The sequence below is a fragment of the Sciurus vulgaris genome (assembly GCF_902686455.1).
Source record: "Sciurus vulgaris genome assembly, chromosome: 15".
NCBI lineage: Eukaryota > Metazoa > Chordata > Mammalia > Rodentia > Sciuridae > Sciurus > Sciurus vulgaris.
In genome coordinates, this window is record NC_136476.1 from 53,923,948 (window position 1) to 53,936,585 (window position 12,638).

Consider the following 12,638-nt stretch of genomic DNA (forward strand, 5'->3'; position numbering starts at 1 on the left):
ACTTTTGTAGGGCAGAGCTTTTTAGTCTTTTTACTTAAAATTTTTCTTTTTTGTTTTTGTAGATGGACAGTGTGCCTTTATTTATTTTTATGTGGTGCTGAGGATCAAACTCAGTGTCTCACAGGTGGAAGGCAAGCGCTCTGCCATTGAGCTATAGCCCCAGCCTGCCTTCTCGTCTTACGAGTATAGTATTTAGAAAGTTTCAACTAAAATTAGTGGCTCAAGTAGATATGTTTCCACCTAACACTTCCTGAAAACTCACAAAAACAATAAAAAGGTACTTTTTTTAAAAAGTGTGAAAAACTCCCAAGGACAAAGATGATAAAAGAGGAGACAAAGGGATATCAATACAATTTGAAAGTTAAAAAATAGATAAATGGTAACTAATATAACATTTTAGAGAAAGTGGAAAGCTTAGTGCCTGCAGTGGGAAAAGGCAACAAGCAAACTGATTAGTACCCAGAAAAACTCAGGAACTAGAAATAACAGGAACCTCTGAAGTCAAGGAGGTGAGAAGGACTGGAAATAGATTGGTTGAAAGTCTGTATTAGGAGAAGTGTGAACGCTAGATCCATTTCTGTATTTTGTGCTGCATGCTGCCACTTCTTCCTAACTCACCCCAGCAGAAGGTTGAAGATTTTAAACAAGAGGGCCTTCTGAACCAGACATAGCTAAAGTGGGGGTGATGAACCCTTCTAAAATAGATGCATGGACACACAAAGTTCTTGTATTGAACAGCAAACTGCTACCTCTAAACCCTTTCCCCATTCATCTCTGAGAATGCTGGAACCAGAGTTTTATCTTATTTTCAGTGAGGATGGAGAAAATTTTGTAAGATTTACCTCTAGAGAACATCCAGGAGGAAAGATCCACTTTACCAGTGGTTGTGTGTTCAGGTTCCTATTTGTTCATCTTAGGGAAAAGCCCTTAGCAGCGTCCATTCTCCCTATTGAGGCTCTAATCAGCTGTGTAATATAATTCTTCACTTTTAAATAGAAACAGATTACCAAAGATGAATAGACATTTGAGTAAAACCTCTAACATGAAAGTCAGAAATCAAAATAAATGGAGGTGGAAGGAAGACAGAAGGAAAAGTAAAGATAATCAGAAAAAACATGTAATGCAGGGAATGGGAAAAATTGGCTTGAAAATGACAATATTATCTTGTAATAGGAAAAAAAGATAATTAAAAGAAGCCACCTTCAAGTGACAGTTTTTGCAAATCTGAAATACACCCATAGGAGTGAAAACTGCAGTAGAAATGTTTGAAAATGAAGTCATAAAGTAGAACCTAAAACCAAAGAGATACAAAAAATAGATGGAGTAAGAAATGTTCAACATACAAATAATAGAAGTTGCAGCAAGATAAAACAGAAGAAAAAAGGGAAAAAAAAAAAAACCTCATAGAAATATTTCAGAATTGAAGAATAAAGTTTCCAAGAGTGAAATGGGGATTAACTAGGACTTGCCACAGTGGGTGAATATAGATTTATGCCAGGGCCTGTTCCAGTGAACTTTCAGAAGGCTGGGAAAAAAGAGATCTAACAGGTCTTCAGAGACAAACCAAAAGGTCATAAAGTCTTGGGTATATGAAAGACTAGAGTTTTCAGTAGATATACTAGAATCTAGAGGTCCATAATATCTTCAAAACCATGAAAACTGTTATCAACTTAGAATTCTATAACTGGTCAAACCAGAATCAAGTGTGAAGCTATAATGCTTTCATGTATTTGATCTTAAAAAGTTTATCTCTTGGGCACCTTCAGAGTTACTGGAGGATGGGTTCCCCCAAAATAAGAGTGTAAACCAAGAGAGAGAAATACTTAGGACTTAGAAAAATGGAGGCGCATCTTAGGATAGAGGTGAAAAGAATTTCTAAGTTGACAGGTGGCAGGCTGAGTAAGAAGCCAGTTCAGCATAGAACATGGAATGCTGTTGTTGGGTGGAATGTCTCTAGAAGGCAGGAGGCAGGTTATTGGATGTGCTGTGAACGTGTTGAGAGGAGGTCATTAGTGTTGGAACTTGTGGGTTGGATTAGAACAGTGGACTCTTAAAATTTTTAACTACAGGAAAAACAAATTTTTTAAAAAGAGGAAACTGACTATAGCACCCTATATAGTTTAGCTGCTGGGCTGATACTCATCAGTTAGTATGACCATATTGATGGTTAAAATACTAGGGTCTTTATATTCTTTTTTTTTTTTTTTAAATATGTATTTGTAGTTGTTGATGGACTTTTATTTTTTATTTATTTATATGCAGTGCTGAGAATTGAACCAGTGACTCACACATGCTAGACAAGTGCTCTACCACTGAGCCACAACCCCAGTCCCAGAGTCTTTATATTTTGATGGGTTTAAAAGCACCACCACAAGTATGCTCCCTGTTACCTTTCTTACACACCTGGGCACTACTTCCCCTACATCCCACAATTAAAAGGTTAATAATTGGTATGACAGGAGTCCCTGGGGACCCTGCTCACCTCTTGGCCTCTGTTCTGATTGGTTGGTATCAGAGTACCAATTAAATATTTAGAACATTATCCCTACTTAGTTGTGAATAATATTTGTGTGCTCATAGTATAAATATTAATCTAACTAAAAATTATGATAAAATTACAGTAGGAGGATTCAGAGAGATGTGTATGAAAGGGAATGAGTTGTGCAGCTAATTTCTTGTTTTTGTACTAGGAAATCTATGGATAATATCTGAAGCTGAAAAAGCTTAAAGTTGTATAAGCAGTTAATTTAGAAATATGGAATTAATGGCAGAAAAACTAGCTAAGTGTTTAGAAATTGTTCTTCCTGTGAAGTGAAAATTATAGGAGTCTGAAGGTGTGGTAAAAGGATTGCTATTTGTCAACATATGCCTTTGTGAAGCTATTGACTTTTAAAATCCTGAATGTCTAGATCATTGAGGAAAACTATTAATAATGTTTTAATAGATATTATTAATGTTGTAAATAGAATATTAACAAGTAACTTTAGTCATCTAAACAGCTTGATTTCTTTTTCCTCCAGTGGCAATATGATCACCTCTCGGCCACTTATCTTCTTCTTCTGGCCAAGAAGTCTCGGGGAAAACCAGTTCGTTTGCGGCTTCCTTTTTCCTGTGGACCTGCCAGTGCCACCCCAAAGGTAAATGTGAGAATCTCTCATGTGGATGCTTGCTAGTCCCCCATGTACTACAACTCTGATGTCAAGGAGCCAAAGACAAGTTATTTTATGACTCAAACATTTTCAATGAGAAAAACAGGAAGTTCTGAATTTGAATTCTTAAAGTTTGAATGTAAACTTGACTTTAAAAACCTCCTGCCTCTACCCCTTTTACTCACAAAAGCAATTAATAATTATCGTAGAAATAGATTAGCTAAAAGGAAAATAGGATCAACCTGTAAACCTATTACATATAGATGATATAGCTAATATTTTACTGTGGCTTTCTAGTCTTTTTTTAGTGTACTTGTTCATGTAATTTATGTATATACATGTCATTGAAAGGTTGTATTATTGAATTGTAGGGAATAATTTTAAAGATCTATGAATACAGGATATATATTTGGCCCTTGTCTTGTCAGTCATGTGCAACAAGGGGAGTGGGTCATATGTCTAGCCAGACCTAATCTGCCTCCTGTCTTCCCTCTGTAGTTGGTCTTTTGACCAAACTGAGAACTCGAAGTATCAGTGCAAGTGGTTATTATGTAAAGAGGGCTTTGAAATGAGGTAATCTTATTCCTAGGATGGTGTTCTAGCTATTTTAGGAGTTTATTGGGCTGATGAATTCCCTATGCCCAGACAGACCTTTTGCTCTGTGAATCAACCTATCACCCTTCTGCCCAGAGACTCATTTAGATTTGGGAGGATACAAAGTCATGAATTTTGCTTTTGATCAGGTAATTGCAGAAAGGTATTATTAAATGCCTATACTTAGGATAATCGCTTGGCTAAATTTTAGAATTTACAACACCTTAGCTAACAGGTCTGAGACATTTACCTGAGTCATTGGATTTTCTTATATCTGACTTGGCATGATCTCAGTTGAGATATGTACATGATTTGTAAAGTATTCAAATAGAAAATATCTGGAAAGATATTTACTTTTGTCTTCCATCTACTATATAATGAACATTTTTCTAATAATTTCATTATTTGGTCAGTCATTGAGTCAATGTTTATAGCAGATAGACATTTTAATGGCAAGAAATGAAGTACAAATCAAATTTTGGGTCCTTTTTTTCTTTCTTTTTTTGTTTTTGTTTTATTGGTATGTTTTTAGTTGTTGTACATGACAATTCATTTTGATATAATTATGTAAGCATGGACTAAATCTTATTCTCTTTAGGACCCCAATCTTGTGGGTGTACATGTTGGGTCCTTTTCTGATCTTTATACAAATAACTGAGCCTTAGAGCAACCATATGATATATTTGTACTGTTTTCTCCCTTGATAAAACCATCCTTTTCCTCTGGGTTGTTGTTTATAAGAAAGAAATTCTGAATTATCAGTCTATAGATGGCACATTCAGTGAAACAATAATACAGCCTGATCCAAGATTCGTAAAAGATCACACCATCATCAACATTATTAGCATTTCAGGCCCCATGCTGAGTCTTAGGAAACAGATCTATATAAAGTTTCTTAGGAAACAGATCTATATATACTTGCTCTTTAATAGTCAAGTTGAGGCAAGATCCATCTGTCCGTCCGTCTGACTATCTATCACACTACATTGTAGTGCCAGATAAGTGACTAGAGGTGTGCTGTAGGGGCTTTTGACAGTAGAAATGATAACCAAATGATAACCATGGGAAGTTTCAAAGTGAGTCAAACTGGGCTTACTTTGACTCAGTTGAGTTAAAAAAAAAAAAAAAAAAAAAAAAGGAAAAGAAAGAGCATAGTAATTAGGACAAGATAAATTGAATTAGCAAAAGCTTAGATACCTCATTATGCTTGATATATTCTGTTGACAGTGACTGGGCTTGTTTGCTTAAAATCAAAAGTTCAAGTAGGAAAAAAGTAAGAGTGAGAGAACAAGTAAGTTGGAAGGGTGGGGAAGAACTAGACTATGGAGAGCCTTGAAATGCCATGTCAGAGTTTTAGACTTTGTGCCATAGGTAATGGGGAATCATTGATTTTTGCGCAAGAAAGAGACAAGACTATGATTTTGAGAAATTCACCCAGTGGTATATAGACTTGTTCAGTCAGGGATGCTATGTGTTTTGTTAATTCCCTATTGCAGGACTCATAATAGTCATTGTTTATACAATACTGAACTTTCCCCCACTAAGCCCAGACTTAGTTTAGTATTTTTTTCAGCTTGGCACCCCATGTAGCCATTTCTAATTGATGATAATGGGCAATCCTGTAGAACTCTGTCACCTGGTTGAGAGGGTAGAAAGATTGGGGGCAAAGACCACATTATCTGCATAGTTCAGGTATAAGCTTTGTTCTGGAGCAATAGCAGTGGGTCTAGAAAAGAAGGATGAGATATAATAAATTCAAGTAAATTTTCCTGGCCAGATTGGCATGATGTTGAAAAAAAAGGGAGAGAGGGAGAAATAAGAAAATAAATAACACCCCTTACTCTTAGATTTTAGGGTGTATGTGGTATACCCGTAGTTTATAGAGGGGAAAGAATAAGGGAAAACAAGTTAAACACTAACAAAAGCATTAGCACAGGACCCTCAAGTGTCCCTGTCTGTGGGAGATATTTCATAAGACTAATTTACTCCTGGTAGAAATGATTAACTGTTCTGTATATTTTTATGTAAAACTCCTGAATTTCAGAAGTCGTTTCCTTTCCATCTTCTGCTTTGTCAAAGCTTTTATTTTGTAAATTTACAAGCAAGTTGTCTGGAATTGTAGTAATTGTGTGATACTGATAAGCTAAGTAAGCAGTATGCCATATAACTTGAGTGTTCTAAGACACATTGTTTGAGAGTGAGAGAGCCTCCTAACTGGTAATTAAACTAAAAATTTTTGACTTGTGGTTTTTCAATTTGATGGTGAGCTCATCCAGTATCCTGTCTCTTGTTTGTTTCTGCTTCCAGGTCCTTGCCCTGTGCCTGTTTTAAAAATCGAAAAAAATCTAATTTCTTTTGTCTTTTAATTCAATAGTCAAAGAATCTGAGTCTGGAAGATGTGACAAGTGATGAAAATTATGTGGCTGGACTAATAGACTATGAATGGTGTGAAGACAATTTATCAACTCCCCAAACACCACAGGTTGGTAGTAGTTATTACTATTTAAGGCAGAATAGGTCTCAATTATAAAAACACCTAGACTGACATGAAATCAAATGTGTGATTGCAGATTTACTGAAAAACAATTGAAAACATTATTGAGAGATTATTGGAATATTAATGAAAGGGAAGAAATTATTTCCAAGTTTAAAAAAAGCCAAGATTCAGCCAGGTGTGGTAGTGCATGTTTATAATTCCAGTAACTCAGGAGGCTGATGGAGGAGAATTGCAAGTTTGAGGCCAGCCACAACAACTTGTGAGCCTCTGTCTCACGATAAAAAGTAAAAAGAACTTGGGATATAGCTCAGTGGTAAGGCACCCCTGAGCTCAATCCCCAGTACTGAGAAAAAGAAATCTGAAACTCCATTTTGGAGCACTATATTGTTCCTTTTAAAAAAAAAAATTAAATGAGACATAATTTAGATGTAGCTAAATAGTTAAATTCACCCTTCTTGGTATATAGATCTATGTGTTTTTTACAATATGTAACCTGTGCCTCCTAAATTTCCCCATGTCCCTTTGTGGTTAACTCTCTACCCCACAACTCTAGGCAGCAACTGATCTGTTTTTCTGTCTTTTGATCTTTTTGTCCTGTTTGAAGTCTGTTGAGTGTCATGGTTATGTGGATTAATGTTTTGCAGATTTCGGAAATTTTGGGCCTTTTTTTTTTTTTTTTCAAATTAATTTTTAGTTCTGTTCGTTCTTCTTTTCTGGGTCTTCTATCATGTGTATGTTGGCATACTTGATGGTACCATTCATTTCTCTCAGGCTCATTTTTCTTTATTTTTTTCCTTCTGTTTCTTATCTTAGTTACCTAGGACCTCACTAAGTTGCTGATTCTGGTTTTTTTGGGGGGCTATGGGGTACTGGGGATTTAACTCAGAGTCACTTGACCCCTAAGCCACACCCTCAGGCCCCCCCGCCCTTTTTTTTTTAGGTGCTGGGGATTAAACTCAGGGGCATTTGACCACTGAGTCACATCCCTAGCCCTACTTTTATTTATTTATTTATTTATTTATTCATTCATTCATTCATTCATTTATTTATTTATTTATTTATTGTGGTACTGGGGATTGAACCCAGGGCCTTGTGCATGCAAGGCAAGCACTCTACCAACTGAGCTATCCCAGCCCCAGCCCTATTTTGTATTTTATTTAGAGCCAGGGTCTCACAGAGTTGCGTAGTGCCTCGCTTTTGCTGAGGCTGCCTTTGAACTCAAGATCCCCCTGCCTCCCGAGCTGCTGGGATTACAGGTGTGTGCCACTGTGTCCACCTTACCGATCATTTCTAACAGAGTATTTTAACATTTTTTTTTTTTTTTACCCCGATCACTGATAGACTATTTTTTTGGTCTGTTTTAAAGGCAAAACATGGCAATCTAGACATAGGAAGCTTTTCTAAGGGATTTATTTCTGGCCGTTCTCAGTAGATCTTAGATATGTTTAAATACTTGACCCGAAAAATGTTGAAAGTTAGTTGACAATAGAATAGACTGAAATAATCTACATGTTTTTAAAAGAACTGGATATACATTTTAAAATTTCCTGGTATTGCCAATGATAACCTTTGATAATATTTGATTTTTAAAATTTGTGGCCCTGGGGTTTGAACCAGGTAGTATTTAATTTTTTTTTTTTTTTTTTTTTGCGGTTCTGGGGATTGAACCTGGGGCCTTGTGCTCGTGAGGGAAGTACTTTACCAAAACTGATCTATAATCCCCAGCCCAAGTATTTAATTTTAATAAAAATAGTGTAAGATAATTTGGAGATGGTTTAAACATGTTACAAAAAAAATTGACTTTTCTTTTTCAGTGTGCTTTATCTAGTAACTTCTTTTTTCAGTTTACCAAGCACTGGACAGAATCAAATGGTCTGGAGTCTAAATCATTAACTCCAGTATTATGCAGGGCATCTGCAAATAAGTTGAAGAACAAAGAGAATGTGTGTACTCCACAGTCTTCAGTAAAGAATGAAGAATACTTTGTATTTCCTGAGCCAAAGACTCCAGTTAATAAGAACCAGCATAGAAGAGAAATACTCACAACGCCAAATCGTTACACTATACCCTCAAAAGGTATTTCCTAAGTGAATTAGGCAGTGATTACAAAGTTTCAAATTTCATTCCTCTTACTATGTTAAATATATATCAGGTCAGAAATTGCTAGCATCACTGTCAGGAATTTCTAGAAGTCAAGTTGCTTTTTGTCATATGCTACTTGTATTAGTTGAAATGAAAGCACATTAGTTAACTTCTAATTGTTCTCAAATAATACTGAGGTTTTTTTTCCACATTTATAAAATTGAATCATAGCATCATAGCATAGCACAACTGAAAGGACAGGTTAGAGTTTATCTAATCCAACTCTCATTTTTTTCACAGCTTAGAAACCTGAGACTCGGAGAAGTGTAGTGATTTTCCTAAGGTCATATATTCAGGTTTAGGCCTTGCCTGCTTAGTTACCTCCACTTAGAATGATTCAAAATTGAAGTCTCTGAAGAACCCTTCTTACTCATCTGGATTTCCAGTTCTGGTTTCTGGTCCTGTTCTGGCCTGTTGTATTATTGGCCAAACCCAGCAAACAGGGTAAATCTGTGATGTCCCTCTAGGTATCTAAGTCTGTGTCTTGTTATCACAACTTTCATTTCCCTTGGTTTCGTCTAGTTTAAAAATCACGAGTTACTTAAACTGTTTCTTTTATGACACTTTGGTTGCAGGCCTCATCTGGATACATTCTATTTTTGTCAGTGCGCCTCTTAAAATATAGTACTTAGGATGAGAACCTGAGTTTTCAGTGTTACTAAGTAAATTAAGCAAGATAAGGCAGTTTTACCAAGATAAGGTAGTGTCATGACAGTAGACTCAGTCGTGTTTATTATATACCTCGCATAGTATATATAGTAAGGTCATATTTGCCAAAGGAAGGAATAAGTTAGAGCCTAAAGGAATTTTATTTACCTTGATCCAGTTCATGTCTCTTTAAAAAATGTCACCTAAGCTTTATTAGCCTTTTTCCCAGCAATTGTGACCTTTCCTTGTTTTATCTTAAGATCCTGGGAACTCAAATTCTGAAGCATTGCCTTGTGAACTGCTGCTAAGCTACTTTTTACCATTGTGCTTCTAGTTTGCTAATTGGGTTGATAGCAAGTTTAAGTGGTCAATTTATTATCCATAAAGATATTATGGAAGACTTTGCCTGATTATTTGCTCGAAATCCCATTATTTTGTTAATGGCATTTTCTATTTCAACAATTCAAATAATACTTTCCTGAAAACTGTGAGTCCTGTTTGGTGTGATGAAGTGTGTTTGTTTGGTTTTCTGTGCTTGTTGCAGGGGTTCAAGGTGATAACATCTACATGTAGTAGGATCCCAAGGTAGCTATGATTTCATCTTTTCCCAATGAGGCATCTCTGTTGTCTATTATTTCTCAGTAAAATTACAGTGTCCTTTATGAGTCATAGATTGGACAGGGAAACAAGATGAACCTTAGCTCACCTTATTTTATTCATGGATTTTTAATAAAAACCTGTTGACAATATAGTCTTTACCATTATTGATACTTTTTATGTAACTGAAAGTTATGAAATGTGGATGGTTTGAAATTTATTTTATTATCTTAAAGTGTTATCAGTTAACATATCTTGTTCCTGTGAGATTGTATTGGTCAAAAAGCTTTTATTGGCTGTTTTCCTTTAAATGTAAGAGCTGCCTAAGGGGGAAAGCGACTGAAGCTATAATTGATAGCTTCCATTAGTGCATTTTACTTTTGCCATGAGTTATTTTTGACACAAACATTAATTTCATTTTTTGTGATTCCTGCACAGTCCAGTCAGTGATAGTTGTCAGAAGACAGTTATGTGTGGTAGCAGATACTCTTAGTACACAAAGATGAAAATTGTTTTCATGGGTATTTCTGATTGCTCTTATTTTCTTGTTATAGTGGAACTAGGGAAAATAAAGCATAAAATTTATAAATAAAATCAAGTCCACAATCTCTCTTGAAAAACTTGATATCATATCTTTGTTATTATAAAGAAAATATTATTTCTAAAGGGTATAAAACTTTTAGATCATGAACCAAAAGTTAACTGATCAGTGGTAACCAGATTTATTACTGAAAAATTGATTCACACTGAGATGCAAATACCCTACCTAAAGTAAAGCACACAATCCAGGAATTGGGAAATATAAAGAACAATGGAGCTCATGTTTTTTTCTTTTTAATGATTGGAACAACAACAACAAAAAAATCTAAAATCTAAGCTTCTGAAAGAAGCATTTATTTTTGCCTGTCTTGTACCTCTCTTCAAACTTACACTTGGCCTCCTGAAGGACCTTATGTTTAAGAGCAGGGTCTCTGAACATATCCTTTTTGACAACAGTTTTGTCCAAGGGGATATCCACAGAGTACCTTGTGGGCATGAGATGATTGTAGTTATAAACTTTCACAAAAGACTTGATTTTTGACCTTTTGGCGATTTTCTTCTTGCCCATGGCAGCTGTCACTTTGGGGGAATAGCAATCAATTCCAGCCACCAGAGCATGGCTGTAGGGATGGTCTGATGTGCCATCATCAGTGTTCTTCACAATGACAGCTTTGTGTCTGGAGTATCGTCTGGTCAGGACCAACATCACTTTCCTGAGTTTCATGAACTTGCCCATTTCTACAGCAAGCAGCTGGGCTTACAGCAGCAAGCTGGGGCTCATTTTTTTTTTTTTTTTAATGACTTTTATCAAGCTTTCTCAGGGACCTGATCACTTTGTCTAACAGGAGTTGAGTAGGGCTGTGAATCGAATTAACACCTTGTAATGTTATATCAATTAAGAGCATAAACTAGGCCCTCGAGTAAATACAAATTGATTTTTATTTGTAGAAGAGAATCAGTAATCATGAACTCTATATTTGTATGATTTATTTAGATGTATCATAATAATATCATAAAAGTATGGCCTCAGTGTGCAGTAAAAGAAAAGCCACACATCAAAGATAAAATGATTTTGTTTTTATTATAAAACACATGGAAATACTTCCTTAAAGAATTTGAGCTGGGTGCCAGTGTCATTATACCTGTAATTCCAGTGATTCAGGAGGCTGAGCCAGATGGATTGCAAGTTTGAGGCCAGCTTTAGATACTTAGCAAGACCCTGTCTTAAAATAAAAAAGACTGGGGTTTCAAACTGTGGTTGTAAAAGCACCTCTGGGTTCAATCCCCAGTACCAAAAAAAAAAAAAAGAAAAAGAAAAAGAAAAAAAGCAGAATTACAGTCTTTAACATCAATGGCCAAATAGTAACAATATTTCAAGTCAATAGGTGATATATACAGTATTGGTAGAAATTTTGGAACCATCGTATGTTGGCTACATATGGTTTGTGTTTGTTGTTTTTTCTAATAGCTAGAAACCAGTGTCTGAAAGAAACCCCAGTTAAAACACCAGGAAATTCAGCAGGAACAGACAAGTTAATGACAAGTGTCATTAGCCCTGAGAGGCGGTAAGTATTCACTTTTCAGACTCTGACTTTGGTACATATAATGAGATTTCTCTTTTCATTTGTGATAACTCTGATTAAGGGGAGTCATGACATATATGCTCTTGGAGACTATAGTAACGTTTGTAAGATGATGGTCTGTGGCCATTACTGGAATTATTGGTTCTGCCTTCTTCATGGGGTGGAATTATAACTGATTAGCAATGGGACAGGCATCCTCTCTTAAAGTACAGCATGCTGGAAAGACAATGGCCCTGCCTCCAGCCATGTAGCTCCCTCTTTGAGGCCCATCTTTCCCCGTTCTTCTGCCAGTAGAGCATAGGTATCCCCTAACAAGAGCTTCCCCCAAATAGTAAAGATACTAACTGGGTGTTTCAAAGAAAACTCACTGCGCTAAGTTGAAATGTTCTGCAACATAAGGACCATTGTCTTTTATAGCTTTTTAAAAAGCATGATGCATTTTGGTGGATAGTTATGGTGATTAGAACGTGTAAATGACACTGTAGAATTATTATTTTTCTCGATGTAACAATGGTATTATGGTTATGTAAGAAAATATCCTTATTGAGATGTATACTGAAGTGTTTCAGAGTGAAGTGTTGTGGTATCTTCAGATGGTTCAGCAAATATATACATACATTTAATGTATTTGTACACATTGAGAAGGAATAAAATATTAACAGTTGTTGAAACTAGGAGGATATATGGGGGTGTTCATTGTATTTTTCTTCCCAGTTTTTAATATATTTGACATTATTAAAAAAAAAGAAAGAAAGAAAAAGGAAGGGAAAGTAGTTTTGTCAAGTAGCACTTGCTGGGGTTTGGGGGCTGGCTCCTCTCCAGTGGGGTGTGGCTTTAGTTCCCCTGAGGATGAGATGATCTGGCCCAGGCACACCTGATTGAGGCAGT

The 12,638-nt window shown here is 35.9% G+C and overlaps 2 protein-coding genes across 4 annotated transcripts in view; one reads left to right on the forward strand and one right to left on the reverse strand.

Moving 5' to 3' along the window:
* The window catches only part of MELK (maternal embryonic leucine zipper kinase), an 84,259-nt gene that overhangs the window by 60,305 nt on the left and 11,316 nt on the right, over positions 1-12,638 (forward strand). For all 3 annotated transcript variants that reach the window (XM_079113531.1, XM_079113532.1, XM_079113533.1), the window contains 4 exons: positions 3,021-3,137; positions 6,118-6,225; positions 8,085-8,316; positions 11,636-11,732. In XM_079113531.1, the coding sequence (XP_078969657.1) occupies positions 3,021-3,137; positions 6,118-6,225; positions 8,085-8,316; positions 11,636-11,732 (554 nt within the window). The remainder of the gene's footprint in view (positions 1-3,020; positions 3,138-6,117; positions 6,226-8,084; positions 8,317-11,635; positions 11,733-12,638) is intronic.
* Positions 10,478-11,391, reverse strand: LOC306645641 (large ribosomal subunit protein eL27-like). The gene has a single exon (XM_079113588.1). It carries the CDS (start codon positions 10,901-10,903, stop codon positions 10,493-10,495), a length of 411 nt encoding a protein of 136 aa, XP_078969714.1. The 5' UTR covers positions 10,904-11,391; the 3' UTR covers positions 10,478-10,492.

Coding starts and splice junctions, on each gene's coding strand:
- LOC306645641 (XM_079113588.1), bottom strand. CDS start 10,903: ATGGGCAAGTTCATGAAACTCAGGAAAGTGATGTTGGTCCTGACCAGA.